At 37.7% G+C, this 27,812-nt stretch overlaps 1 protein-coding gene across 9 annotated transcripts in view; it reads left to right on the top strand.

Moving 5' to 3' along the window:
- LRCH2 (leucine rich repeats and calponin homology domain containing 2) overlaps positions 1–27,812 on the top strand; it is a 49,937-nt gene that overhangs the window by 2,875 nt on the left and 19,250 nt on the right. For 3 of the 9 annotated variants that reach the window (XR_014952417.1, XM_021547480.4, XM_021547478.4), the window contains exons 2-14: positions 12,475–12,619; positions 15,694–15,820; positions 16,648–16,753; positions 16,857–16,993; positions 17,219–17,352; positions 17,481–17,568; positions 17,861–17,972; positions 18,270–18,367; positions 18,476–18,543; positions 18,764–18,868; positions 20,500–20,577; positions 24,445–24,513; positions 25,867–25,915. Coding sequence is in view for 7 of the 9 variants with exons in the window: in XM_021547480.4 (XP_021403155.2) it covers positions 12,475–12,619; positions 15,694–15,820; positions 16,648–16,753; positions 16,857–16,993; positions 17,219–17,352; positions 17,481–17,568; positions 17,861–17,972; positions 18,270–18,367; positions 18,476–18,543; positions 18,764–18,868; positions 20,500–20,577; positions 24,445–24,513; positions 25,867–25,915 (1,316 nt within the window). In the remaining 2 variants the exon portion in view is untranslated. Of the gene's footprint in view, positions 1–11,117; positions 11,600–12,474; positions 12,620–15,693; positions 15,821–16,647; positions 16,754–16,856; positions 16,994–17,218; positions 17,353–17,480; positions 17,569–17,860; positions 17,973–18,269; positions 18,368–18,475; positions 18,544–18,763; positions 18,869–20,499; positions 20,578–24,444; positions 24,514–25,866; positions 25,916–27,812 lie in introns of those variants that run through there. The other 6 variants (XM_021547483.4, XM_021547482.4, XR_014952418.1 and 3 more) reach the window with 4 other exon arrangements.

Below are 27,812 nucleotides of genomic sequence, written 5' to 3'. Positions count from 1 at the left end.
TGTCTTCTGTATTTTGATTTGAGCTGTAGAAATTTTTGTCAAGTGGGTAACGGTTTTCTGCTGGTGAACTATGGACATCCTTGACAGTGTCAGTGTGGCCTGGCGCCCCATGAGGAATTAGCAGCTGCCTCAGAGGCAACAGTCACGGAGTTACTGGTATTTCTCTAGCAGTTATCCCTGTTTCACATGCAAATATTCCCATGAACAAGGTTATAGGCTGAAGCATAGGAAATGGGGGCTTGGGTCACAAATCTTTCCAAAGTTTCACTTTCTGTTTTGTGTCAGTGAGTCTGACATAAATTCAATTCTGTGGTACTTGAAACAAATATTAAAAAAAAAAAACCAGTCTCTGGCCAGTGTGGATGTAAACAATTTATTTTCCATATCACCAGCCCTTAGGCAGTAGGATCTGCAGTGTTACTGTAAACCCAGAATATTCTATCTTTGTATCAGTAAAGTCAGCAAGAGTTATGTTGAAGCACAACATCTGTTGATTTATCAAAAATGTCTTGGGATTTTATTTGCATCTAACTTACCTAATGGCTTGCCAATACTTAATTTGCAAATATCGAGGCATGCCTTTTGTATTTTAAAATATGTTTCTAAAGCATAGTGATCATATCTGGCTGTTTAGCTCTTCTTGTTTGGTTGGTTTTAACTGTGAATTGTCCTTGCAGCACTTTGGCCAAGAAATCCTTATTATTTATCTGAATTTGTCTTCTGGCTGCCCAAACAGGTCTTGTGTTCCTCTTAATGAACTTCTGAAGAGAAAATAAAATCATACTTCTTGAGATACCAAGAGATATCTTGAATCGTCCAGTAATTTTATGTGTAACTTTGCTTCTGTCTGTATGGACAGCATTAGGCCCCCTGGCAGTTAACTAATTGAGTCTATCACATCAGTGTAATCACAGTCTGCTTAGCTGAAGAGTTGTGTGTTTGCTGTTTTATTTTTTTAAAGATAGTTCCGTTTGACAATATAGCACAGGAACCTAAGTCAACCTGTGCCTTTAGCAATTTTCTCCCTTTTTAGTGATCAGCTTTTCAGAAATGAATTTAGTAAATATGAAGGGTGTATGACTGATAGCTCCAGAAAAATGCAGTGGTGCCATTGGGCTTATTTGTTTATGGCTTTGTCACAACAGCTTCAATTCCCACCTCTTAATTCTGAGAGAACTCCCAGGCAATTATAAGTAGGTGAATGGACACCTGTAAATAGATGAATGTTGAAATTTCTCCTTTCTCACCCTTGCTTCCTCCCTGTAGCATGGAGGAGTAACACAAGTGTATTCCAGTATGACTTGGAGAGTGAGTCCTCCTGTCATGGCCAATAGCAGGCTTGGCAAGGCATTGTTACAGAGACCATTGTCACCGTTACTTGCATGTCTTTGACTTTTTTTATATCCTATTTCTGGCCCTTCTAAGGTATATTGTCATTCATGTGATTACAGATTAAACCCCCAAGGCTTAATATTGACTGTGAAATGCATAAGAATGTTAATTTATAAAGCAGTTCTGCCTCTATGGTATGGACTTCTAAACCAATTATATTTTCCTGTCTGAATAAAATTATTATTTCTGTTGGTGGAGCCAATATTGATTAAATTAAGGACAATGATAACTGAAGAGCAACAACAAATCCAATATTCAGCTAAAAAAAATTAGTTTTCATACAGGATGTGTAGCTTAAATCTCAATTACATTCTGGAAGTCAAACACATTGCAAAATGTGGTTTTTTAGGGGCATTTCATTCAGATTTAAACAAAAAGAGGAACTCTGATTCTGTGTTTTTTTGGGGAGAAGGGCCAGTGTTTATGCTCTGAAATGCATCTGATGCAAAATCTGGATGTGATGCAGTTTATAAACAATTATAGAAGTTTTCCACAGTGTTCTCACAGCCAGTGTTTTGGCAAAGCAGAAATGAGCTGTGTGTGCTTGAGGCTTTTTTGCTGAGGGCCGCTATTAAGGATCCTTGTTAAGGGTACTTGTGATGGGCAAGTTCAGTTCAGTGACTTGAAGTTAAAGGAGCTGATTATTACTATTTGCCTACCTAAAAGGGTTGTATTATGAAAAATATCACTTATTTCATAATATTAAAAAACCCAATAAATTAGTGTTACAGCCTTATCTGAAATACTGACCTACAAAAACATGCAGTATGTAATTTTTTAATTTTAACCATCTCCATCCATCACAAATTTGCCATTGCATTGACTATTTTTGTGTTTTGTAATATCCAACATCTAATGTCTGTAATTTTTCTGTGTTTGATCAATAAGGAACTTCTTTTGAGTTTCTACATGTTTCTACTTGTTACTGATTATTTGCAGAGGTGGCAAATAATTTAGACTGTGAATTGTTTTGCAAAAGCTTGTGCGATAAAGAATAATGGAGTAACTTGCTTTTTCAGATACTCTTTTTTGGTGAAATGTGTTTTCCCATTTAAGTTGTGCCACTTGGTTGGAGCTGATTCGAAAGTACATACTCATATTCCTAGCAAGGCTAGAATTTAATGCTGAAATCTGCCCTTAGCAAAAAGGCAACTAAATCAGGCTGAAGGCTGGAGTTCCACAGAAAATGTGAAGTTATTTGATACTTTTTTTTTGTAATAAAATAGTTGAATGGCTGTGGGAAGTGACTTCTGAGTTCTCTTATTTTCTGTGGCTGTCCATCAGTCTGATGTTCATCATTCTTCCGGCCTGGGATTGTTTGCCACTTGCTAGGAGAATGTGCTCACAGGTCTAGAGGAGGTCGCACACTTCAGGTGAAAATAAAAAATAAAGTCGCCTACTTTGTTATAGAGCTAAAATAGTTTTGTGCTTGTCAGACACGATTATCACAAATGTGTTTCCACGTGTCAATGAATGACTTCTGAAAAAGGGTTTGTGTTGTTAAAAGGCTTGAAGGAACCCTGAGCCCTGGCTCACTAGCAGCTGAGCAGCAGGTGTAACTGCACAGGGAGCAAATCCCCGACCATCTGAATGTTAAACCAAACACTCCTGCCATTTGTCACTGCAGCACTGTTCCCATAGGTGGGAGCAGAATGTAGTGACTAGAACTTGTTCTGTTGAAGATTGACCTAGAACTAAAAAGTTTCTGAGTGTGTTTGCTTCAAATTGTTACATGCAGTAATAACAGATACTGTAGAATGATTTTTGAGCTAAGGGAAGTGGCTGTGGCTGTTCTTAAATGCTGACACGAGGTCTGGCACAAGTAGGACAGTGGGAGGCACCAGCCAGTAAGAGCAGATGCTGAAGTTGCTACAGCAGGGGCCTCCAGATCTCAGGATATCGTGCTGGAAGTGTTACTAGACCTTGCTCACTGAGTGATCATGGACTGCTTGTTTACCCAGTTTCTTCAGGTTTTCTTCTGCTTCCATCTTAGTGCAATTGTCTTGTTCTCCAGTGTTCTTTGTCTTCCAGCAGTTTAGCTTACTTCAAAAATGTTTCTACTCAGTTTATCCAGTGACAAGCCATTTTATCTGTGCAAAAGATAAGTCATGCAGTAAACACTGATTACTGCGGGTTGGTTGTAGCTTGTCTCATGTCTGTTTAGATTGTAAGCTCGTCAGGACAAAGGCTTGGATGTGTGTTACTGGGTATATGAAGGCTGATGTAAGTCTTGGGATTGTGTATATTTGAGATATTCCTTAAGAAACCCAGGCTTTGCTTCATTGCCAGATGAGGATTACTTTCCCTTATATTACTTGTCTGTGAGACAGAAATTCGGAATTAAAAAATTACAAAGCCAGAAGAGGAATTGTCAGCATTAAACTGATAAATGATAGTTTAAGTGGGAGGAAGATGCCTGTGCTGTAATATGGCAGCTTAAGAAGCCTTGCTGACTTGTCAAGAAAATACTCTTTCTGGTAGTAAAGTCTTTAAAAAGCTATACTCTAGACTAAATACTGAAGTGCCAAAACAAAAAAAGCTTCCAGTGGGATTTTCTGCTTACCAGTTCAAACTCTGAAAGATTTGTGGAGCCATGACACCTTCAGTAATGGAGAGGAAAATAATCCTTGACTTGAAATAATGGATTATGCCCTTTTGACATGGTATGTGAATTTGCATTGTATGTGAATGTGCCAGACTGAAGAGTGATCCTGATGATGTGTTCTTTATTTTCCATTTAAATCATGCTGTGCTAAAATAGCTGAACACCCTCCAGAGTTACTGCGTTGTGTTGGAAATGTTTGGACCTTTCTAATGTTGCAATGTGGTGAAGAATTAATCTGTTGAGTTCATCCTCATGTTGAAAAATGTGGAATATGTAAAATTTTCTTGAGAAAGGATGTTCCTTAATCTTTGTATACTTTCAAGCCTGCGTGGCAAGGAGGGAAATTTAATCCTTGAAGCAAATAGCAACTGACAGGTAAGACCTAAGTGATGTCCCAGTGTTAAAAAGACAAATTACTGGTTTAAGAATTGCCTTGTTAAGATTTAGGGCTTGACAGGCTTCAGTGATCTCAGATGTGGGGGGCAGTTAACAAGGCTTAGGAAGAAGGGTGTAATACTGATAATGGGCACAGGGAGTGCAGAACTTAAAGTCCACAAGGACAGTTGGCAGAACCCTTAAGATAAGGATGAAGCCTATAAAGCTAACTCAGCATCTCTGCTGAGTCAGTTCTGACTGGATAAAAGGTAATTTTGGCAGAGGGAGATCACAGCAGTGACTGATGGACCACAAACCCAAGAAACCCACTGACCCAAAGGAAGAGAGACTGGGCACATGGACTAATCAGTGTGAGAAACAAGAGAGGTCCTTAGCTCATAGAAGACACAATACTGATTGAAGAGAGAACTATGTAACTTGTAGTCAATGAACACTAATTCCTTTCTTTGCTAAAATGTATAAATAGTAATAAGTTTTGATAGTTGGTGTGCTTGACTTGCAGAATACCCTGAGCACCCAGGCTTGCACAACTCTGAAATAAATATTCAGTGCCTCTCTCAAGTGTGCTTGTTGCACCTCAAGTAACAAATCTGATTTGTGTGGACAACACTGGCATTTGCTGTGCAGCAGATCAGCATCAAGATGCCCCCCCTCCCTCCACACCTGTTGAAGCCTTTAGATCAGAGCTTCTGGTTTAGTTTTCTACTGGTAGAGATTTCAGGAAAAACCTAATGTACCTGAACCAACATGTGATGAGCAGAGGCAGTTTACATGAAAAACAAGAATTGCTTGGATCAAACTGCCAATTTAGATGTGTTCTGTGTGGGTGTATCCAGTATAGACTGGGAGACTGGGCTTAGTGAGGGTGGACTGAAATAGTGGGTTCCTTAAGGCTGCTTTGATTCCAAGCCAGTGTGCTGGATCTCAGTTCTTTCTCCCTGTTAGCAGAAGTGTGAGAGACAGTCATTGGTCTGTTCCAGTTACAGAAACATTTCTGTCATGTGGAAGAACTGTTCAGTCTGACAGGGTGGTTTTTTTTTTTACTGAAGTCTTAAAAGTAGTAAAAATGTATTTTTAAAAATAATTTTATTTTTCTTCAGACGTGCCAATTAGCATGAAAAGCCAAGAACTCAGGTACTGTCAAAAGGAATTTCTGACTGCTTGTACAACCTTTCCTCTGTACCTGATGAGAAAAATCAATTATGTGGTTATGTACATTTCATTTGTCATTTTAATTGCACAGATCAGATAAACTTAGGGCGGGGATAACCATAAAACAGCAATTCTTAGATCTTCAGTTGCTGTATTTGGAATCCAAATACTATTTTGATATCTGTTTGTAATATCTTTTCACAAAACCAGAAGCTATTCCATGCTGTCGAATGCCTAGTTGAAAAAAAGTAAAAGCTGCTTGTAGCCACCTTTAGTCCTGTGAATGTTTCTTCTTTCATTTAAACAGAAGACAGACTGCTTCTACTTGATTTGAGTATATACAACAGATATAAATCAAGTTAAATACTGCTACATAAGCTTTTAAGAATAGACTTCAAATGTATGTAGCTTTCCTTGACAATTTGTGGTCAGTTTAATATCCTGAGAGCTACAGGGATTTGGCAGGTATTCTTAGCTTCCTTACTGTGCATAAGAGCTGATGGATGCTCAGATTGTTCTGTGTTTTCCTTCACTCAAAATGTCCCTCAGACATTTTTGGAGGTTCCAGGCCCTGGTCAGAAGCATTTGAGACCCTGGCAGGCAGCTGGAAACAGCTGTGATTTTGGGTTTGAACCATGGAACGATTTACCAACCTTGCAGGAAGAACAAGAAGTCACAAAAGTTTAGATATTATAGTAGAAGTAGTTACAAAGTAGAGGGAGGAATTTTTGAGTGCTGTACGGGGGGGGCTTAGTTTTGTACATGGGGGTCAGAGGTTTTAAGATGGATTTGGGATTTGGGCCTGCCCTGTCCTTCCTCTTTCTTCTTCCTTACCTCCATTATTCTTATTGGTTTAGAGTAGAAAGGTACCATTTAATATAGGTAGTAGCTATTGGGGAAAAACTGTAACCATGTAACACGTTATGTACCATATAAAAAATAGCACCAGCCCTGGTAGGGAGGGAGAAGAAGCAGTCGGGAGTCAGAGAGGATGTCAAGGTGTGTGTGCCTTTGCCTGAGCTGCTGAGCAAACCGCAGCAGCCTGAGAAGACAATCTTTTAGATAACTTGCAATAAACAACCATGCAACTGAACAAAAAGAGACTGCTGAGCCTTTCTTTGGAAGCATGGGTTGGAGGAGAAGTTTTTCCACCACATGAAGCCACCCCACAACCTAGGGTGGTCTTTGACACTTCACCCTTGCTCTTGATGTTGGAGAGCAAATACTGATTTGTATGTGAAATTCACAGTTACAGAGATTTATGGTGCTGTAATTCTTGAACAGTCTTTGCCAGTAAGTTCAAAATTTTTGTTCTCCTTTGCAACTGAAATGATTGCTGTTTATATCAGTATGGGAAATAATTCTACATCTGGATGTATTTTAATTGTTCAGTACTTCATTTTGGAACATAAGTAAGTCTGAAGAATTCTGCTTTTTATTGTTTAATTATCCAGATTTGTTTTTCATTTGAAGGGAAAATTTGAAAACATTTCTGTCACTCGTCATGCATTAAGATTGGAACTGTGAAACTACAAGTAGATGTGTAGACTTTGAGGGAAATGCTAGAGGGACATCCCCTTTGAGGTGAGCTTGGGAAGCTGAAGAGTTCCTTTCTCCTGAGGCTTCTTCTTCAGTTTGTTGAGAAACTAGTCAAGGCAGGAAGAGATCTGTCTGCTCTGACTAACCACAGAAATGACACTTAGCATGCACAAACCGATTTCTCACATAACATAACATAGCTTTCTTTACATAACAAAGCTTTCTTCAGTCAGTGATTTGTGGACATTGACAGCTTGTGCCTCCTGCAGATACCACATGCAGGTGTTTCTGTAGTGTTTGAGGCCACGTTTTTCTTCTCCAGAATAATCTTGCATCTGACAGACAAATGAGTTTTACCCATGTTCTGTGCAGTGATCTCTGATTCATGTTTAGATTGACTAAAAGAGCATCTTTGGGATCAGGTCTGAACACTTGTTTTTAAGCATCTGTTGTCTTCTATAGGATTAATTTTACAGTTCCAACTGTTTTAGATTTTGGTAGGCTTAGGCTAAAGCATTGCTAGAAAAGCTGGCTAGGAAAATCTATCAGTGATGAATTAGGAGAGCAGTTCTGGGTTTTGTGGGGTGAGGAATGTGGGGTTTTTATGATCTAGTTTCTTAAGACCATTTTGGAGCATAAGCTTAACACCAATATTCTGGATCAGAAACATATTTTATGAAAAATACTGTAAGAATTTTTCATAAAATCAAGATTAAATTCAGTGTAAATTTCCTAGCTGAGCCTTGTATTTCAAATTCAACATATAGTGTATGTAATATGTGAATATAAAAGGAATTGTACTGATTTGAATAAAAGGCCAGTCTGCTGTATCAGCATGTTCCTGATGGTATGCAGTACTGCATCCTCAGGGAAAAGTGCAAAACCAAGGCAAATATGATGGTAATACTACTTAAATACCTGGCTGCACACTGCTGTAACCTGACAGCTTGTGCTTTTTGTTTTCCCTCTTGATCATGACTTAAATTGATAGAAGGTAGCTTCTCACTTCTTATAGCTTCCCTTCCAGACAGATTTCCTAGAATTCTAATTCTTTCCTTTTGATCCTTATATATATTGTTTTTTAGTCATCATCTTATAGTAACTAAAGACTTTACTTTTTCTGTCCAAAAAAACCCAAAAGCCTAAAGGGCAACCAACTTCTTCATATTTTTCTAGTTCCTCTTTCAAATTTAACCTTAGTAATGGTGTACTTCTCACTTTTATTGTTCCTGCAGAGAAAATTTATTGAAATACCCTGTGATTCACGAGCAGACATGGGTAGTTTCTTCTGGTTAGTCCTCACTTAACACTCCCACTGAGAGTTTTCCAGTCTAAACTGGTCAAGCAAAGGATTCCTATAATATCACTTCTAGAAGAGTTGTCAACCTAAATCATCTGTGGTTCTGCATTTACCAGCTTTCCTTGCTTCTTCAGTCTTTTAACCCTTACAAAGCCATTCTCAAGTGCTATCAGCCTGCTTTCAGGTGAGATGGAAGCTGTGTTGTTTATAGAGGAGCACTTTATTCCTTAAGTTCCTTCCTTTTTTCAGACTATAATTCCTTGGTCATCTGTTGTATTAATTAGTCTTCAAAGAGTACCTAAATTGCATATATTTCATATCTACATTTTATAATAGGGCATATACTGTCTCATAAATATCTTGATTGTTATAAAAACATTTTTGGAGTACAAATCATTCTTCAGTTTGGATAAAAATAGCTTTACTTGATTTTAAAAAGCTGCAAGTACATTCAATATGAGAATATTGTGGAAAACTATAGATACTCAAATCGTTATCTTCATAAAAATCTGGACCAACCCCTGAAGCTATTCTAATGCTGTTTTGCAATGATGGAATGAAAAATTTCTTGGCATAGAAGTCGTGCTATCTCCCACCTCTTTATTTATCTTTTTAAATTTTATTGTTGAGAGATAGTGGGTGTAATTTCCTATTCTAATAGGATTTCTGAATTTCATAATAAGAAAGTATAATCCTTGCCCCACAGTATCTTCAAAGGCATTGTTTCCAGAGAAGTAATACACAAATACAGTGACCTAGTTATGCATTTTGATGTGCAGCTCTATGGTTCTGTACCAGGGTACACTGAGGCACTCCAGCCAGTCTGTGCTGCTGTGATTTGTCTCAGGCCAGGCTGGAAACCACAGCTGGTTTATATTCCCTGTATAAACCAGGGATATTACACCCCTGGTCCACTCGTCCAGAGCAGAGTTAATGCATCCTCTGCTTGTTGTCTGGCCTTGCCTCTGGATTTTATTTCTGCAGAAGAAATAGCAAAGCTGTTTTTAACCTGGGACTTTCCAAGATGTGTAGTTGAGGTGTGGCTGGAAGCAAACACAGCAGCAAAATTTTTGTGGTGCCCCTGAGCCTTCTCATTCAGGTCTACAGTGCTGCTCCTGGGACCAGTGGCAGTAGGGTCGGATTCTGTCTTTTGTTTTGTGGACTAGATCTTTGTACCAGCCTTCAGTCACCTTTTCAGCTGCTCATAAAACCAAATCAGGAAGAGGCTTAAAGCTGGGTTTTTTTTCAGAATGGAGCTGCATTAAAGACTTCAGCATGTGGTGGAGGTTATAGAACAACCAGCAATAAAACTGTGTGCATCTCTTGTGCATGTAGGGTTTGCACTCTGCTGAATACTAGAACATGAGAGGATTTGTTTAAGAAGGGTTTTGCAGAAAACTTTTGTGTGAAAGCTGTCATTTTTCTGTAACATTTTGAAAACTGATGTAGTAGAAAACTGAAAATGAGCTTCACTGGTTGTGAAAACTTTCACAAGCATGCTAGTTTTTTAATAAGCTTTTTCGGTTTTGTTGAGATGTTCAGTTTAGTTAACTGTATACCGTTTTTCTCACAGTTCGTTAGGAATGCCACTCCTTTGTGAGAACCCCGGCCTTGCTCTGGGGTCTCATGTGGTGGTGAAATTCCTCCTCCAACCCGTGCTTCCAAAGAAAAACTCCGCAGGCTTTAGCTGTTCGTTCTCAAGGCAGTTTATTGCTAGTTATCTAACAGATTATGTTCTTGGACTGCAGCTATTTGATCAGTGGCCTGGGTAGAGGCACACACACACACTGACATCCTTTCTATCTGCTGTCTTCTTTGTCTCTCCCCCCACCCAGGGCTGCTGCTATCTTTTATAAGATATATTACGTATAACATGTTTACAATTATTCCCCAATACCTAATACCTACGTTGCCAAGTGTTTTTCTACTCTAAACCAATCTGTGAGTGCCAACATCACCAAGAACATGGAGGTAAGGAAAAAGAAGGAGGAAGAACAGGATCAGCCCATTTTCCTCCATCTTAAAACTTCTGACCGCCATGTACAAAGGGAAAACCCCCCTGTACATGTGCTAAAACCCCCCTGTACAATACTAAAAAAAATTTCCCCTCTACTTTGTAACTACTTATACTATACTATCTAACCTCTTGTGACTGCTTATTCTACCTCCAAAGTTGGTAATTCATTCCATGGCTCAAACTCAAAATCACAGCTGTTTTTCAGCTGTCTGCCAGGGTCTAGAATGCTTCTGACCAAGGCCTGGAACCACTAAAAATGTCTGAGAGACATTTTGAGTTCCCACACTCCTTCAACCTAGGAACATATTTTTCTGCCTCTTGCAGGTAGAGTTTGCAGAATTCTGCATCAGCAGTGGATACCCTGATTTTTAGGAAGACCTTGTAATACTTAAGCTTGAGAATGTTTTTTTGAAATAATGGAATGACAGCCAGATAGCACACAAAATTTCACGTATTCTAGACTTCAAGCAGTAAAGTTAAAGCTATTGCCAAAAATAACTCCACAGGAAGATGGTGTTTCATTGTACCAGTCCATTTCGTTTGCTGGTCACCTGCAGCACACTATGGAGGCCATTCCCTCTGCTCAGCACCCTGGTGTCCTGCATTCAGCCTGTTGTGTACAGCATCATGGGGTGTTCTTTGCACAGCTTTCCTCTACCCTGCTGTCCTGCAGCTCACACTGGTGTGAGCAGGGATCTGCCACAGGTGAGCCTTTATTCACAATGGGTGTCTGCCAGGGGAGGTCCTGGCTCTCATCCCATCCCTCCAGCTTGGTGCTGTCTTTGCACTTCCTGAAGGCACATTCTGTTCTGTTTGCCAGGTTGGTGATGAAGAAGCTAAGCAATATTGATTGCAGTCTTGGCCCTGAGAAATGCTGCACGTAGTTGGTTTGCCAATTAAACTTCAGGTTGTTGAGCTCTCTCTTTGAACCTGACAATGACTAGGAGCCAGTTTTCCAGCCCTTTTCTAGACTTGTTGCACAACTGTTCATTCCAGAGATAATTTGATGGGAGCTAAGCAAAAACAGTTATTCCATGTGCGTGTTAAAAACTGAGAACTAAAGCCTGAAATAGCAAGGGATCTGTATTACTTCTCTGTTAAAAGAGTTTGTTCAGCATTTTTGAGAAACCACATCCTTTTGAAATGTCTTTGGTTGGCAGCCAGAGTTCCTTTCAAAAGACTAGGCAGTTGTTCTCAAGTAAGTATCTCTTTTCCAAGGTAGTTTGGTAGACTGGCATAGGTTTTGGTAGTTTAGCTGATAATTTCTAGGATTCTTGGGTCACATTTCATTTGTATTTTCTGGTTCTTTTCAAGATTTTATATAGTCAGAGGTGCTGTGCATTTTGGTAATGTTCTGTTTTGTCATAACTCCTGCATGCAGATTTGCATAATGCAGTCATGCATTCTCAGAGTAACTCTAGCTGAAGAATTGTGTTTCCACAGTCAAAGATCTCTCCTCTTTCTGCTTTTAGACCAGGCTAAATTGAATCTTGACTTTTATATATAAATACTTGTGGTATTGGTTTATGCAACTTTATCCTCTTTTAGTTAAGTTACAAAATGTGTAGCTGGAGAATGTCAGTTACTGTATAAGAGTGCTTTGGGAACTTGGCTTTAGCATTGCAGATACATTGTATAATGACATTGGATTTTAATGTAGCTGTCAAACAGGAGAAATAACTTTGAGTTTTGACCTTGGTTTACTATTGTGCCTAGAGCTGGAGGGGAAGAAAACCAAGAATTGCACAGAAAAAAAGACTTGATAGAGAAGGGACAATCATAATTGATATTTAGTGTTATTGTAACTGTCTAGTAGGAAATGTATTTGTGAATTCATGTCACTCTTCTGCTTTCTCTTGTGATTGCATATTGAGCAATAATCTTTTAGTATTTTAAGGCTCTTTTGTGTATTAATTATATGGGGTAGCATCTGGCAAAACTGAACTATTTTATACTTCTTGCAACACCTTATTATTTAGGAGCATGACAAGAATAACAGTGGGTACTTTTATCACCTCTTACTGCAGGGAAAGTCTTGACTAAAAAAGGATTTTTTTTTCGTTTTGCTTCTAGATCTTTCAAAGAACAGATTTACTGAAATTCCTCCTGATGTCTGGTTGTTTGCACCACTGGAAACTTTAAATTTGTATCACAACTGCATCAAATCCATTCCAGAATCTATTAAAAACTTGCAAATGCTTACCTACCTTAACATTAGGTGAGTAATGGTGGTTGGTTTTCATCATTATTTAACATATCTCCTTAAAATTTGGCATTTTGCTTCATCAAGCCATTGTGTTTGTAGAGTTTTCTTTGTTTCTGATGCTATGTAGAAAGAGAGTGTTCAGAAACCACAGCTATAAAAATTTGCTGCTATCAAGAGGCTAAATTACTCTGGCTAGAAAGTCCTGCTGATTTTGCACATTATTTACATCCATTGATGTAGTGCTCTATTTAAACTTGGAAAACATTTGGTTGGATTTTCTCACTAGAACAGAAGATGGATATGAGCTCTGGAAGGAGAGGTAATCTAGAAAACTCTCCTGACCCTTTTTTCTACAATACTCCTTATTTCTGATATTAGCTGCATCAAATCCAAAGCAGTTTTCTCAGTTAAGAGCTATTTAAATCCCCAAAACCTCCTGTGTCTCAAAATCTGCAAATACCAGTTCTTTCAGTACTGATTCATAAGTAAGGTGCTGTATTATGTGTAGTAGATATAATTCTTGCCATTTCTAATATGATATATGTGATATTGAATATTTGTTGGAGTATACACGTTTGTATTAGGAGTCCCCCCCACCCCTCGCAGGCGAAACCTGGTGTATGCCGAAACCCGATTTACACGTAAAAGGATGTGGCTTGGCCAGAAGATGGGCCATGTCTGGAGAGATAGGGGGACCCCAAGAGCTGATCATCGTGTGAACATCGTGTGAACGACCCGAGATGGATATCATGGAAATCCTGTTCTTTCCTTGTGGCTGGCTAGATAGAATTTGATTACAAATAAATATTTTATTTTTTCATTTTAAATTTGGCTGGACAAATTTTCATTTATAACAGTACATTTATAGAAGCAATGTATTAATTCTGTTAAATTCTGAGTGAACAATACAGAAAAGTTATTTATATAGATATGCATTAAGTCTCTTTTTATGTTGTGTTTCAGGCAGATATGCCAGGCTTTTCTGGTTGAAGGCATGAGAAGCAAAAATATAATACGCAAGTAAACTTTTTTTGAAGTGACTATAAAAATGTGGCAATGAAGCAGTCATTCATGTCACATAGATTTCCTCTGTTTTTTTTCAGGTTTTTGGGTTTTTTTAGGAGCTGCCTGCTTTACTATGAAATTCACAATACATTTCTTCCACCATCTGAAGCCCAAATTAGAATGTGGTTTTCTCCTGTAACAAAGCACTTGAGCTAGGAAGGTAGGATTTTAGCCAGTTCTCCAATGCTACAGCCCACAAGTTCCTGCACTGCAAAATCAGTCCTTGGACAGGAGCACAGAAACGAGGACAAAGCACAGTTTGGCAAAGGATCATCAAGAGAATCGACTCTTGAAAGAGTTAGAACTACACAGTTGCTGTGTAAAGAAATGTATTCAGCACCTCAAGTACCATTAAAAGAGAAATGGGTTGCTGCTGAAGAAAGTTAGGCCATATTTCTTTCAGAAAATACTGTGGTTTTGTATCATAATAATCCTCTTTAAAGTTGTGACAGAGTGTTATAAATAAAAATTTGTCCAGCCAAATTAATATGAAAAAATAAAATATTTCTTTTGCAATCCAATTCTATCTAGCCAGCCACAAGGAAAGAACAGAGCCGAGCCTGGGGTCGGCCCTGGGTGTGCAACAAAGAGGTCAGCCTCAGCAGAGGCTTTCCTCTATGCCCACACACCTCTATCCTAGCACAAGCGGTTTTTATAGGGAAAATGCCGCCTGAGGCTAAGATTTTGGCAGTCAGTCTTTTCTTCCATTCACAGTCCATAGGTTAATAAGAGAACAATTCAGTGTCCAGAGTTGAATTTATGGGAATGCTGCATTCACATGTATCTGTCCGAGGGATTTCCATGATATCCATCTCGGGTCGTTCACACGATGTTCACGCGAGGATCAGCTCTTGGGGTCCCCCTTTCTCTCCAGACATGGCCCATCTCCTGGCCAAGCCATCTCCTTTTACGTGTAAATCAGGTTTCAGTATACACCAGGTTTCTTTCCCCTGCAAGGGTGGGTGGGAGTCCTAATACAAACGTGTATACTCCAACAAATATTCAATATCACATATATCATACTAGAAATGGCGAGAATTATATCTACTACACATAATAGTACTGTTAGAAATTTCCTAGATTTCTGCAGTTCCATAAACTGTAATCATAGAGAAAATATTTTTAAAATGCCAAGATTTTTAGCTTATGAAAACAGTGCTCTGACTTTATATCAGCTAAGCACTAAAACTTCTGGTATTTTTGATAATGTAATATGAACCCAAGTATTAGCACTTAAAAGTAACTTTTGTTGTCAAAAATAGAGCTAGGTCTGCCTAAATCAACAGCAAGTACTGATTTTTATTATTTTACTTTTACATGTGAAAGGAATTGCTTTCATATCGCATCTGAACAAGCTTGTTTCCCAATGACTTTTTGAAATGTATCTTATTAGAAAGATTTTAGGTGCTTCTGGCAGTGGAAGTCCATCAGTGTGGGTCATTTTTCAATGTAGATTTAAATCCAGTAGTGGATTACAGTGTATTTCATATGCACAAAACAGATATGCATGCAGGTGGAAAATAATATACACAGAAGAAATACATTTTAATTAAGGCTTACTTTCCAGCCTATTGCTGCTAAGCAAAATAATTAAATGTTTAGGGCTTTTTGGGATGGCTCAGGAGGGTCACAACAACATGACGTGAGAAGCAAAATATAAATAATATAAAGCTCTGACTTGGTGGACTGTCAGATCAGGTGATTCTTCTGAAGGTACCAGCAGGATAAAAGCAAGTGTCAAACATTATTTCTTTTAACAGATTTCTCTGTATGTTTTGTTATTAGTTTCTGTCCTAGTACATCCTCATTTCATCATGTAAAATGGGGATCTGAAATTCACATACTGGAAATAGGCTGTATCTGATAAGGAATTTGTTATGGACACTGTAGATGAAATTGTAATAGATGGAGAATGTGATCTGGGACAGGAGAGAAGTTGTACCATATTCATCTCAAACTCCCTGAGAGCTATATAAGAGATTAGAATTCAGCCTTTCTTATCCCTTTTTCTTGCTTTCAAGTCGAAATCTTTTGTCAACATTGCCAAAATACCTGTTTGATCTCCCACTGAAAGTTTTGGTTGTCAGTAATAACAAGCTGGTGTCCATTCCAGAAGAAATTGGAAAGCTGAGAGATCTAATGGAGTTGGTAAGTACAACTGTGAATCTTTGTAGTACTTATAAGCACTATATATATATGTCATATATTCATTATATATTCAGTATAATAAATTGTTAATATTTTTACAATATAGAACTACAAAATTTAAATTTAGTTACTGTGTTTTATTGATTTTTTTGGTTTATTTTTCAAGGTTGTCCAGCCCAGAATGCATGTTTGATGGTGATTAAGGACTTAGTAGAGAGTATCATTCCAGTACCTGTGATATACCTATTTAGAACATAAAAAGGCTGGAAAAACGCTGTGATTGTTCAAACACTCTGGTCTACATAAATTAATATTAAATTAGTGTCAGAAATAGGTGTAGTCTGTGTTCACTTGATGCAGCTTTGTCACCCTCTAGTGCTTGTATCCAAAAAGCTCGAGCCTGCTATTGCTGTCTGTACATTTTTTAGTTTCATGAGTTGGTTCAAGGTTTATTAAGGAAAAAGAATTTTTAGAAGAGGAACAGAATGCCAGTCAATTGCCAGCAATAGCACAAGAAGTTTTTGACAGATCTGGGAACTACATCAGGAACTCCTGATTCCTAAGCTACAGTATTCATTTCAAACCCAGTATTTTGTCATTCATTGATTTCACTTCTTGAACTGAATCTCTGGAATCATTAAATACTTTAAAAAACAGCAAGATCTGTTGTGGTACGTCTTCTCCATGGAAAATACAAGATAGCTGAATTTCATTTCTTGGATTTCTTTTCTTTTAATAGGGTGTTTTCTAATAGTTTTGATCGCAGTCTTTCTCTGTGTAATTTCATTTAAGATGTTCAGCTGATTTATTAATTATATCTTTCTTAGGATATTAGCTGTAATGAACTTCAAGTTCTTCCCCAGCAAATAGGAAAATTGCAGTCACTTAGAGAATTGAACGTAAGAAGAAATAATCTCCATATGTTGCCAGATGGTGAGCTACTCATCTTCTTTCCATTGATGTAGGCAAATTAGGTAAAGTGTTAAGAAAATAACTGATTCTTTTTTTGTTTGTTTGCTTTTTTTCCTGAATGCAGAATTAGGAGACCTACCCTTGGTAAAGCTGGATTTTTCTTGTAATAAAATTACAGAAATTCCCATTTGTTACAGAAAGTTACGTCACTTACAAGTTATAGTTTTGGATAACAATCCAATGCAGGTACCACCAGCACAGGTTAGTATTAAACCACACAAGTACAGAAGTTTTCATAAGGATCTTAGAGGAAGCTCTTCTAAATTATACCAATGAAGTTTTCTCTTTTTTTAGCTGTATTTCTTGTATTTCTCCTTTTGGGGTGTTGTGGCTGTAAGTGCAGTGCAGCAGGTATTTCTTGGGGTGTATTCTCAGCAGACATGCTGTATAATTAAGAATTCTTTTTGTTCTTGTGTTTCCCAACAGATATGCTTAAAGGGCAAAGTACATATATTTAAATTCCTTAGTATTCAGGCGTGCCTCAGAATAGATAAAAAACCAGATTCTTTGGATCTTCCATCATTAGGTAAACGAATCCCCTCCCAGCCACTTACAGACAGGTGAGTTGTGGGGTTTTTGAGTATAGAGAACATACCTTGAAAAGGATGTTTATTTTTTTATGGAGAGTGAAACTACTGTTTCTTTCATTCTTGTGCGGATTTTTTGTGTGTTACTTTTCTTAATGAAGCATGGAGGACTTTTATCCCAATAAAAACCATGGACCAGACTCTGGCATTGGAAGTGATAATGGAGATAAAAGGTTGTCCACTACGGAAGTGAGTGTTTTTTCACTACTGAATTTGTAATTTCTGATGGTTTTAGAACTATTTCCTTTGTATTTTATATCACTTGAGAAATAACATCAGTAAGTTGTATTTAATCATCTTTCAAGATGTGTACAGTTGAGTTTAAACCCTTAGACTGCCATATCAGACACAAATTATTTATCTATTTCTTTAACTTTTCTGGTTAAGGTTGATTCTAATTAATATGATATGATGGGAATATAAGAAATCATATAATACCATTTCCATGTCAGTTCTGCAATAAACATGAGTGTCTTTGCAGCCATCTGATGATGATACAATCAGCCTTCACTCCCAGGTATCAGAGTCAACAAGGGAACAAACGTTAAGGAATGACAATCATGTAATGGGAAGTAAACTGGATCCACAGAAAGGTAATAGCAGTTCTGCATTTGTTGTTTTAGGTAACAGATACTTTGGTTAGGTAATCTTATGTAGGAAGATGGCTCAAAATTACAGGATCATGTGTTGGTGTTGTATTTTCATCAGTTCAGAAAACAATGTAATAATCACAAGCAGGAAAGGCTTGAGAGAAAGGAAAAAAAAATTATTTCTCTCTTAAGAAGGCACAGTTTCTCTGTTTTATCTTTATCTGACATTTCTCTCAGGAATAACATTTAGTCAAGGGAATTGTTTCAATGTCTTTCTTGTTCTTCATAAATCCTCCCCAGACCAGGAGGCGTTTGACTACATTGATCCCAGTGCCGAGGAGGGAGCTCTTCCCGAGCACGGAGATGCACAGATTGGCCCCCTACTCTCCTATGTCAAGGTATTAGAGACTGATAAAAGAAAAACTGTTGAGTAACCTTGATTTTCCCCCCCCTCGCCCCCCTCTCCTTAATTCAATTCTAACTTTTATTTTTCCATTTTGTTGAAGGAACAGGGAAAACATCCTGAGAAATTCCAGAAAATAGAACAAAATGAGGACTGGAGAGATGAAAAAAGGTAAATCTTAATATTTTTGAGTAGATTTTACTAGTAGTGGCAGGGGTGATAGTGGGGTATTTTTTAAGCTCCTTGCATATGGAGAAAAGAATTCTCATACTGAACAGAGTGTTCCTCTTGGACAGAGAATAAGCTTGCAGGAAGCACTGCCTAATTACTGCCATAATGAGCCATTTCTGTTTCTTGATTCACATTAGGTCACTAATGTTAAATTTTTCAGACTCCAGAAAGAACAGCTGCTGGCTGAAGATGATGATGAACTCAAAGAAGTGACTGACTTGAGAAAAATAGCAGCTCAGTTGTTGCAGCAAGAACAAAAACACAGGTATAACAATATTAGTTAAAATGACTTCTGTTACAATTAATTTATTCTTTAACCTCTCTTATACCCAAAAGGTTTTGACACCTTATTTTGAGAAGAGTTTTGTCCAGCTGCTAAGGATTGAAGTGATGGACTCTGTCAAGATACTGTTGTGTGTTTCTTGTCTGAATTACACAACTTCTCTACACTTTGTTTGTGACTGGTTATTTTTATTCAGATACAAGCTAATTTAGGTCGTACTTCCTTCAGTCAATATCCTGTGGACTGAAGGGGAAATTAGTTTTAACATTATCATATCTAATGACAATATCTATGGATAAAAATTAATCATTTCAACTGCCTGTCTTTCTCTGCTTCATTATGGGCATCTCAACAGAATTTTGAAAAGGAGCCATGGAATAAGCAGCAGATTAAAGGAATGTAATAGAACAAGTTAGCAACTGTGTAAAAGAACAAGAAGGAATAGCTGGAGTCACACAGAAGTGGCCAGACTGGCATAAGAGCAGTTTCTGTACTGTTCCTTTAACAAGCAGGCAAATACTGTAAGGTACTTCTAGAGTAAGTGCCTCTGAGAAGTGTAAGTTGTATTTAATAGTAGTTCATCAACTAAAATAGTTCATAACACTCATTCAGTATCTCACAGTAATGGATGTAAGTTCATACCAACTTAAATACTATGCTCTTTTCTTTCAAATTTCTGTGTAATTATGATACTCTGCTGCTTTGCTTTTAAGATGGTTTAAATACACATGAAGCCCTTAGAGAAACTGAGATTTCAATACTATGAATTTCAGGGTCTTAAAAATTCACCGGCATTTTATATTAGGTAAATATAGTAACAGTAGTGTGCATGTGTGAAAGATAAAATAGGTTTTGCTTAGAACTCCAAGCCCTGCATTCAAGAATTGGCTGTTCACAGGGAGGGGCAAAATAGGAATGAAATGTTAATGCTAGCGTATTCTCCGTACCTGAAGTACTGCAAATAAGGCCAAGAATGCATCATTTTCTCCTATTAAGAAGAGAGAATGAGCATGTTTTTCTCATATTAGGTTTTAATATTATAGTTATTTATGTTGCATGAGGCTCTTGTTTGATTATGTATTTCCTGGTTATATAATAATTTGAAGTGCCAAGCCACTTGTCTTCTGAAGTACTGCAATTTTAATTTTACTTGTCATATATTGTTGTGTCTTAATGCAGTGGTCTTGCTAATTGTTCTGCTTTGTCTTGAATTATGCAGATATACAATCTTAATAGTTCTTAAGTTTTACTTCTTAGTTTAGCATTTATATTTTAAAGTTGGCTTATCTTTAGGTACATGACCTCAAAATCTCCTCTAATAGAAAATTTAGCCCTGACTGGCAATAAGGTTATTATTTATCATTTAGTGAAGATACTTCTATGCTTATTTGTGGAAAATATGGTCAATCAGTGAACAGAATCCTCATAGAATTTAAGCATCACAAAATAACTCCTTAGTAATCACATTTCTGTTTGTTCAATGTATGTTTTTGTAATATGCAGTCTTCTCTCCTTTTGCTTGCTATGCTAATGACTTCCCTGTCCTCTCCCATCAACCTATCCTGCTTCTTCCTTCCGTCTTTGACTTTGGTGTGTATGAAATGTGAATACAGACGAAGGCCACTAAGCTATAGAACTTCATTCAGTGAAAAGCTCTTCCAGAGGACCAGGGCGGCAGGACGTGCATCAAGGTATAAAGACTTAAAATGTGGACAAAAGAAATGCTCTTGGCCATTTCTTGAACAAACACAGTTAAAGAGATTGGCTGAGTTAGCCTAAGATGTTTTGTTATCAGAAACAGTTTGCAATATTTTCTTTGTTCTTTAGGATGAAATATTAATTAAGAAAAATATTTAATTAGGTGATTCTCCAAAGACCACTTTGAGTCCAAACCTAAAAGCTTTTATTTTTCTTTAAGTATACAACCTCAGATATAGTACCTCATGCAAAGTGGTGCTTTTACTTTTTTGGGATTTTGTTTGGTGTTTTTGTGTTGTTTGTTTGATACTTTGGTTTTAAAGTGATCATTTTCAAGTTAGCATGACCAGAGATAATTTGTTTTACATTTGACCCATGGTGGAAGTATTTGTAATATACAAACCTCACCAGTAACATAAAATTGGAGTATAGTGTAGACTATACTCAAACATGTGAGTGTTGATGAAGTGATTTCAGACTCTGCAACTTAGTCTGGATACTCCTTGTCTTTTTCAAAAGATAGTAGAGTAGTTTAGATTAAAATAATTTTCATTGGTTCCAAATGAGCCTGTTTGAATTTGCATCATGATTTAGTCTGGGTTTTTACTTGGCAGCAGTGATTTCCTAAAACTTTCTAAATCCAGAAGAGCACAGCTTCAGTCACAAAGCAGAGCCAGATGTGAAGTCAGCGGACTGCTCTGGAACGAGTTGTAAATAAATCATCTTTGTCTCACTGAACAGGATTTCTAGTGTCTTTTTACACTTTAGAGATTCAAGGTAGTTCTTGCTTATCTAAACTTGAAGATAGCTAACCTTAAAATAACACTACCATTTTCACCTTATTTGTCTGTTAATCATTGTTATGTTTGCACAAAATCTGAAAGTATAAGTTGCTGAGAAGAAATTCCACTCTTTAAATTCTGAAACTTGAGAAGATGTTTTCCAGTATCTTTGTTGGTCTTGCCATTGCATTTCTCTGTCAATCACTTTGGAGTAGATGCTGTGATTTCACAATACAGAAGTAGAATATATAAATGTGGTGTTGAGTAATTTAGATTTTAAAAATTGTGTGAGTTTTAGAACCCTTTAAGAGGATTAGTTTGGGTGTTATCTCTGTAGCAACATGTTGCAGCATGCCATGAGGGGCGTGCTGCTCAGCTGCGGCAGGGGCGCGACCGTCCTCCTGCGAGCTCTGCAATTCCCAGTTATCGGCAGGTCCAGCGCAGGGACAGACAGTGATGACACAGGGCTTGGAGTGGAACAACATGGATTTATTACTGGGCTCCCAGACAAAGCTGGGGGAGGGGGGTGAACAGAAGTTTTTATACAGTAACTCAGGAGTAGGAGTGTAGGAGTGTAAACCAACGAGGATATGGTAAGGGAGGAGTGTAAGGTGGGGCAAATAGCTCATGAGCGTATCAGGGAAAATGGTGAGGGGGATAATGCAAAGTAACAAATGGGGTGTCGAGGGCATCAAGACAGACACAGAACTCTCTGGACAAAGGGGTAGGGATAGGGAGGATTGACAACTTGGAAGGGAGGAGGTTAGGGAAGGGCTTGGGAAAATTTGCCACTGGGAAAGGGATGGGATTAGGGAGGAGAACAGGGGGCAAACATGGATTCAAAGCAAAACAAACGTCAACAATAGAATTGTTGTGATTTGTAGGAATCATAACTAGGAAATTAATTGCAGTTCTAGCTCAGTTATCCTATGCAGGTTCTTAGTTCATGAATCAGTCAGGACATCAGTATTTGGCCTGATAATTGACCTATACAATAAAGATTTGGGTTTGATGAGTGATGATGTGAGTGACAACATTTGCTGAAATTATTGGTGGACCATCAACACCACTTTTGAGTGTACCTTCTGAACCTGAACTACTTCTGCGTTCATGTTACATACTCTGCTTTGCATTGTATTTATTGGAAGACAGTAATTAATGTGCCTGCAGTGATTCCCCCTGAACCCCTTTCAGCTGAACAAATTATTTTGCCAATTGTCTGCAATTTAGTAGATTCAGATTAATTTTCTTCACTATTTTCTTTAGTTAAAGAAAGTTTATTATTCCACAGGAAATTGAGATTTCTGTAACTAGGCTTTCAACATGTCAGATACTGAACTTGCTGTTACTTCCCCATCTATGTTCTTCAGTTTTTAAACAGGAGCTTTCAAAAATTACTGGTGTTTCTTTTAGAAAGTATAAGAATATACTTTGTTTAAATCATTTTAGTTCCTTATGAACTCAGTTATTAATTATATAGATGTTGCACAGAAATGGTGAAAAGTAGATGAAAATTGTATGTAAATATATGTTAGAATTAGCTTGAATGGTTTTTCCTTGTGTTTCATATAATAAGGATAGAAAAGGAATAGCCTATATTATATACAACCATTGCATTTACATTACAGTGTCAGTGCAAGTCCACCAGTGTTGCATTAAACTGAGTCTTAATTTTTTTTTTTTTACTTGTAATTCTTGTTTGCTACAAAGTCTCACTGAATTTCTCATTGCTTTCAGTTGAAGATAAAGCTAGTCTAAACAGGGGTTCTCTGTAAAAAAGTAATGACTTTAAAATAGCATGTTTATATTCTGGATTGCTAACCCGTGCTCTGGATATTATTTTGGTTACTGTTTTTTCAGGCTGTAGTATAAATTCTGGGATGCCCCTTCAATCTTAGTTTCCGAACACAAAATAGAGGAAGCAGGTGCTACAGACTGAGTGCAGCAAACATTTACAGGCTTAACTTCTCATAATCCCATTTAGCTGAGGGTCGCACAATGAGAGGTTTATACTGAATATGAGATTACTGAGCTCAAAGTTATCATAGTAATCAGAAAAGTTTGATTGAAAAATCATTAGTCATTTAAAGTTAATGTCTGTGCTGCAGTACATAATGGTAAAGAGGTATAAAAAGGGGCCTACTGTTTTGCTTTCTTCCATGGAATAATTGGTTGTGTTCTGATTCTTAATACATTCTAGTTCTCAACATAATTATGTGTAAATACACTTCCACCACACTTCTGCACATGGAGTCAGTGTCAAAGTGTAATATTGCTACCTTCAAGAGTTCAGAATTTTTCACTTAAGTTCAAGATGATGCTTACTTGAAAACATTTGGTTTTAAGTGTTACTGATAATTTTATTTTTAACACTTAAAACATCCATAATAGCTTGTATCATCTTCCTGTGCACATACACACATGTAGTATGCATTTGCTCCAGATGAAAACACCTTTCTGAATATCTGTAAGTTTAGGCTTTTTTTGGCTGTTTATCATTTAGAAAAATGGAATTTCCATTAAATTCTGCATTAAATTTTTTATTTTGTTCTTAAACTCTTAATTTTCCACCTCACCTTTTTACCTACATTTCCTTTGCACTTGCAGCATTTCTTTCTCAGCCACCTTCTCATCTGTCCCTCCCGACTGACTTTTCTGTGCTCAGTCTGTCTCTATCCTTTCTGGTCTGCTTTAGGTTGACTCTCTTTCGTCTTCTAATTTTAGGGAACAGTGGGACTTTTTTGTGTTGAGAGCAGCATCACTTTACACAGGTGTGAGATCAGTTGAAATAGTATCTATTTAGGGAGAAAAATAAGAGGAGACTTCTTATTGGTTTGAGTTATCACCAAATTTTGCTTCCTTAAAATACAGAACTTGAAATACTTCAAGAGCTGGAAATTACACACTTAATTCAAATGTAAGCAGGAATGCACTTGGATTTCAAATGTGTTCACACACATTTTAGTTTAATGGAAGAGCCACTTAATGTTCAAAACTTTTTTATTTACAGGAAATATGATGCAGTAAAAGTAACATATTCTAAGAAAATTGTTTTAAATACCTTTCTTTCCCCCCTAGGCTTCTTAATCATTCAGTTTCAGTAAACACAAGGAACAGGCCAAAGCAGCCAATGGAATCTGAAAAATGGTATTGATATACTTAAATATATCACAGCTTTCAATGTTTTATTGCTTTCATTTTTGTTTATTATGTTACTACTGCCATCTTCTGTCATAATGTTTTTAAAAGCTCATTATTAAATTGAAGCTACAAGAGTAATCTATACTTGAGCTTCATTCTTTCAGATAAAAAAAAAAATCTGTTCTTCTCAGCATTTAGGAAAGTAGATGTGATACAAAAACAAATTTGTAGGTTTGATTATGGTAGCAATTCATTTATGTTTCAGACCTCTAATTTCAGTGTGGAAGGTTGTAGCTCTTCCCACAGGTGATGGTGCTGTGCAGATGTCTTATCCTGTCTTACACAAGATGCCACTGGAACTGTGCTTAGGCACAGTAAAATCTAAATTTTCCTCCTTGTCAGTCCCTTTGTACTGTTAAGAGCTGTTGGAAAAGCATTGCTGGGAGTTCAGCCTACAACACCTTTATTGTTTGTGGAGGATATGTTACTGAGGAATCCACTGTCTGCAGGAGCTATACTTAGGCTTTTTCTTTGAATTAAAAAAAAAAATACATAAGTAAAGCGAAACACCCACACACAAAACAAAGAAAAAAAAAAAAGAAGAAGAAAAGCCAAACCCAGAAACCACCAATAATTTAAAATAAGCAAAGCCTTGTCTTTAGGGAACTGGGAAATGTCCAGACCTGGAGAGAAAAAAGCTGTAACTGCTCTTAGTGCTGGATAGCAGTGGGGTGGGAATGATCTCTGCACTTCAGCTACGCCTCAGGGGATCATCTTGACCCAGTGGAGCTCCTTCAGTGTGACACATCCTACTTTGGCTGTCTCTCCTCTCAGTGGTACCTGTGGTTCTTCAGAGCTGGCTGCACACATGTCCTGTGGTTGTGTGTCTCGTGCTGTAGCTGTTACTTGGAATCTTCCAGGCCTTGCTGGCTTATCACAGGTTCTCTATGAGTTTCTGTCACCTATTCAAGTGTATACCTCTGTTAGGCTTCTTTATTAGAGAAGGGAAGAATTAAATTCGCCTTTTTCTTTTTTTATTAATGAAACAGGCAGTTCTGAGACTTAAAACCAAAACAAACAAAAAAATCAAAATAAGTTTTATCTGAATAAAAGTACTGTAGTGTGGAAGACCCATTGTCAAGTTTTGTTAAAGGAGCGTGAAATATGATTTCAGATTTTAGCTTAATGGTCATTCTTCGAAGCCACATTGTGACATCTTGTACAGATGGCAGAAAAATACTGTAGTGCTGTGGAGGAGCCACTTTTTAAGGGTTTACTTTTTCGATATTTTCAAGTAACTTGTTTTAAAGTACACAAAAAAGTAGTGTGCTTCATAATACCTTTCATCTTACTTTTTAGTGTTTCAACAAATGAAGTGAATTCCTCAGTGTCCCCATACAGCTGGCAGGTAAATACTCAAATGTAAATATGGTGGTTTTATATTGCAGTGGTTTTGTTGTTGGTTCCTTGATTTTGTCTCTATGGCAGAAAACTTCATGCCTTCATGTGATTGCTTATATACATAGTTCTTGAAGGTGTCTTAATTGTGGTGGAAAATATAAACTGTTTGGAGAGCTTATGCCTCAATTTTACTTGTTTGTAATGGAGGACTTTTGTTTTAAAAGCATCTGGTACCAGCTTTAAGGTCTTGAAACTAATGAGGCATAAATTTTACTTTCTTGGGTTTAGTATGTCTTTCCATATAAAGGTGTTGCCTCACCATAAGGTTAAGTTTGGTTTTTAGATGCAGCTTCTAGATGGGTTGAAGTATGTAGGCCTTTAATTTCCAATACCTCAGTGAGAAGTTTGCGTGATATGACAAAATTCCAGTTAAAATGTAGAGAGCACCTTATTATTTCAATCTCTTACTTATCTACAATTGCTTTAAATGCCCTCATATTCTTGTAAGAAGAAATAGAAATGTTGTGGTACCCTTAGGAAATAGGCCATTTAGATTGTCTACTTTAAATTTTCATAAAGTAGGCAGTCATATATATTTATTATTATTTAAGAATCAATCTACTTTAGCTGTCTCCTCAGTATGTATTACATAATACAATGCTTTGAAAGAGAGATTTCTCATCCAGCTTGTTGGGGTGTATAGTCTTTTAGATAGAAACAACCAACAAATACTCCAACTGTCTTGTTGTAGCCATCCTTTCTCTGTGTGATGAGTATTGACAGTGAGAAATAAGATGTACTAGTGGCTAACCACACTTGAAACTGGTGTATTTCTGGCAGCCTTTGGTGATTTCCTAACCTACCTACAAAATTAGTCTCAATGCTGAAAAGTGTTATTTTCTCAAGAATTATTTCATAGATTATTTTTCTTCTGTGAAATACATTTTAGAATTTGAAAAGAAAGTGGTTTCTACCTGAATCACCATTAAGACTCTTAAACTTTGTCCTGGGTTGACAAGGAAGTGAGTTTTCTTGGGAAGTTATAGTCAAACCAATCAGTGGTCAGATTTGAATATTGACACCTGGTGTGACCACTGAAGGCATTGGACACACCTCTGAGAACACAGGGGTTTAAAAGCAAAGAACTCCCAGAGGAACTTTTTCTTTTGTTGCGGTCAGTGAAGAGTTCAGACCTCCCCTGCCCAGCCACAGACTGGGTGCGGGAGGGGAAGCCATGCAGCTTGGAGAGGTAGGCCAGGGTGTGAAGAGACTGGAACTGGGTCGGCCCCTGCAGGACAGAAGGGTGGAAAAAACTGAGATGTCTTTGTTCCCCCTCCCAGAGGGAGAGAGAGAGACAGAGAGCCTGTGCCACCTGGAAATTTGATATCATGTGCCAGCAGTACACTGGCAGAGGAGAAAGGGGAGGGGGAAGGTGCCCAGCCATGGGAGTCCTGGGCAACCTGCCACAGAGCAGATTTCAGTCGTCCTGGGAACCCGAGACTTTTAACCCTGTCTTAGGCAAAGAAAGTTTTGTGAAACACTACTACTCCGCAATTTGAAAGAGAAGAGATAATCTGGGACCTGAGATGTCAGTAGAAGATGGAAAAGAAATCCTAGGTGGGAGGAGATGATGGAGTGGCCTTTAGCTGGACTTTTCTTGTATAGCTATAGACTGAACTAGTTCTCCCCAAAACAGAGACTACATTTAGGGGGATGCAATGGTTTGAACCAAGAGAGTGACCTGCTGCAGTGATTGCCAGTGCAGGAGTGGAGGTGACCTGCTGCAGTGACTGCCAGGGCAGGAGAGAGAGTGACCTGCTGCAGTGATGCCATTTGCAGGAGTGGAGTGTACAGAGTGTGTGGTGGTGCCCTCTGTCTTCAGGGAAGAAGAATATCTCTGTTCT

This window comes from Lonchura striata, chromosome 4A, assembly GCF_050655825.1.
Source record: "Lonchura striata isolate lonStrDom1 chromosome 4A, ASM5065582v1, whole genome shotgun sequence".
NCBI classification, from domain to species: Eukaryota; Metazoa; Chordata; class Aves; order Passeriformes; family Estrildidae; genus Lonchura; species Lonchura striata.
This window is presented reverse-complemented; position numbering and strand designations above follow the sequence as displayed.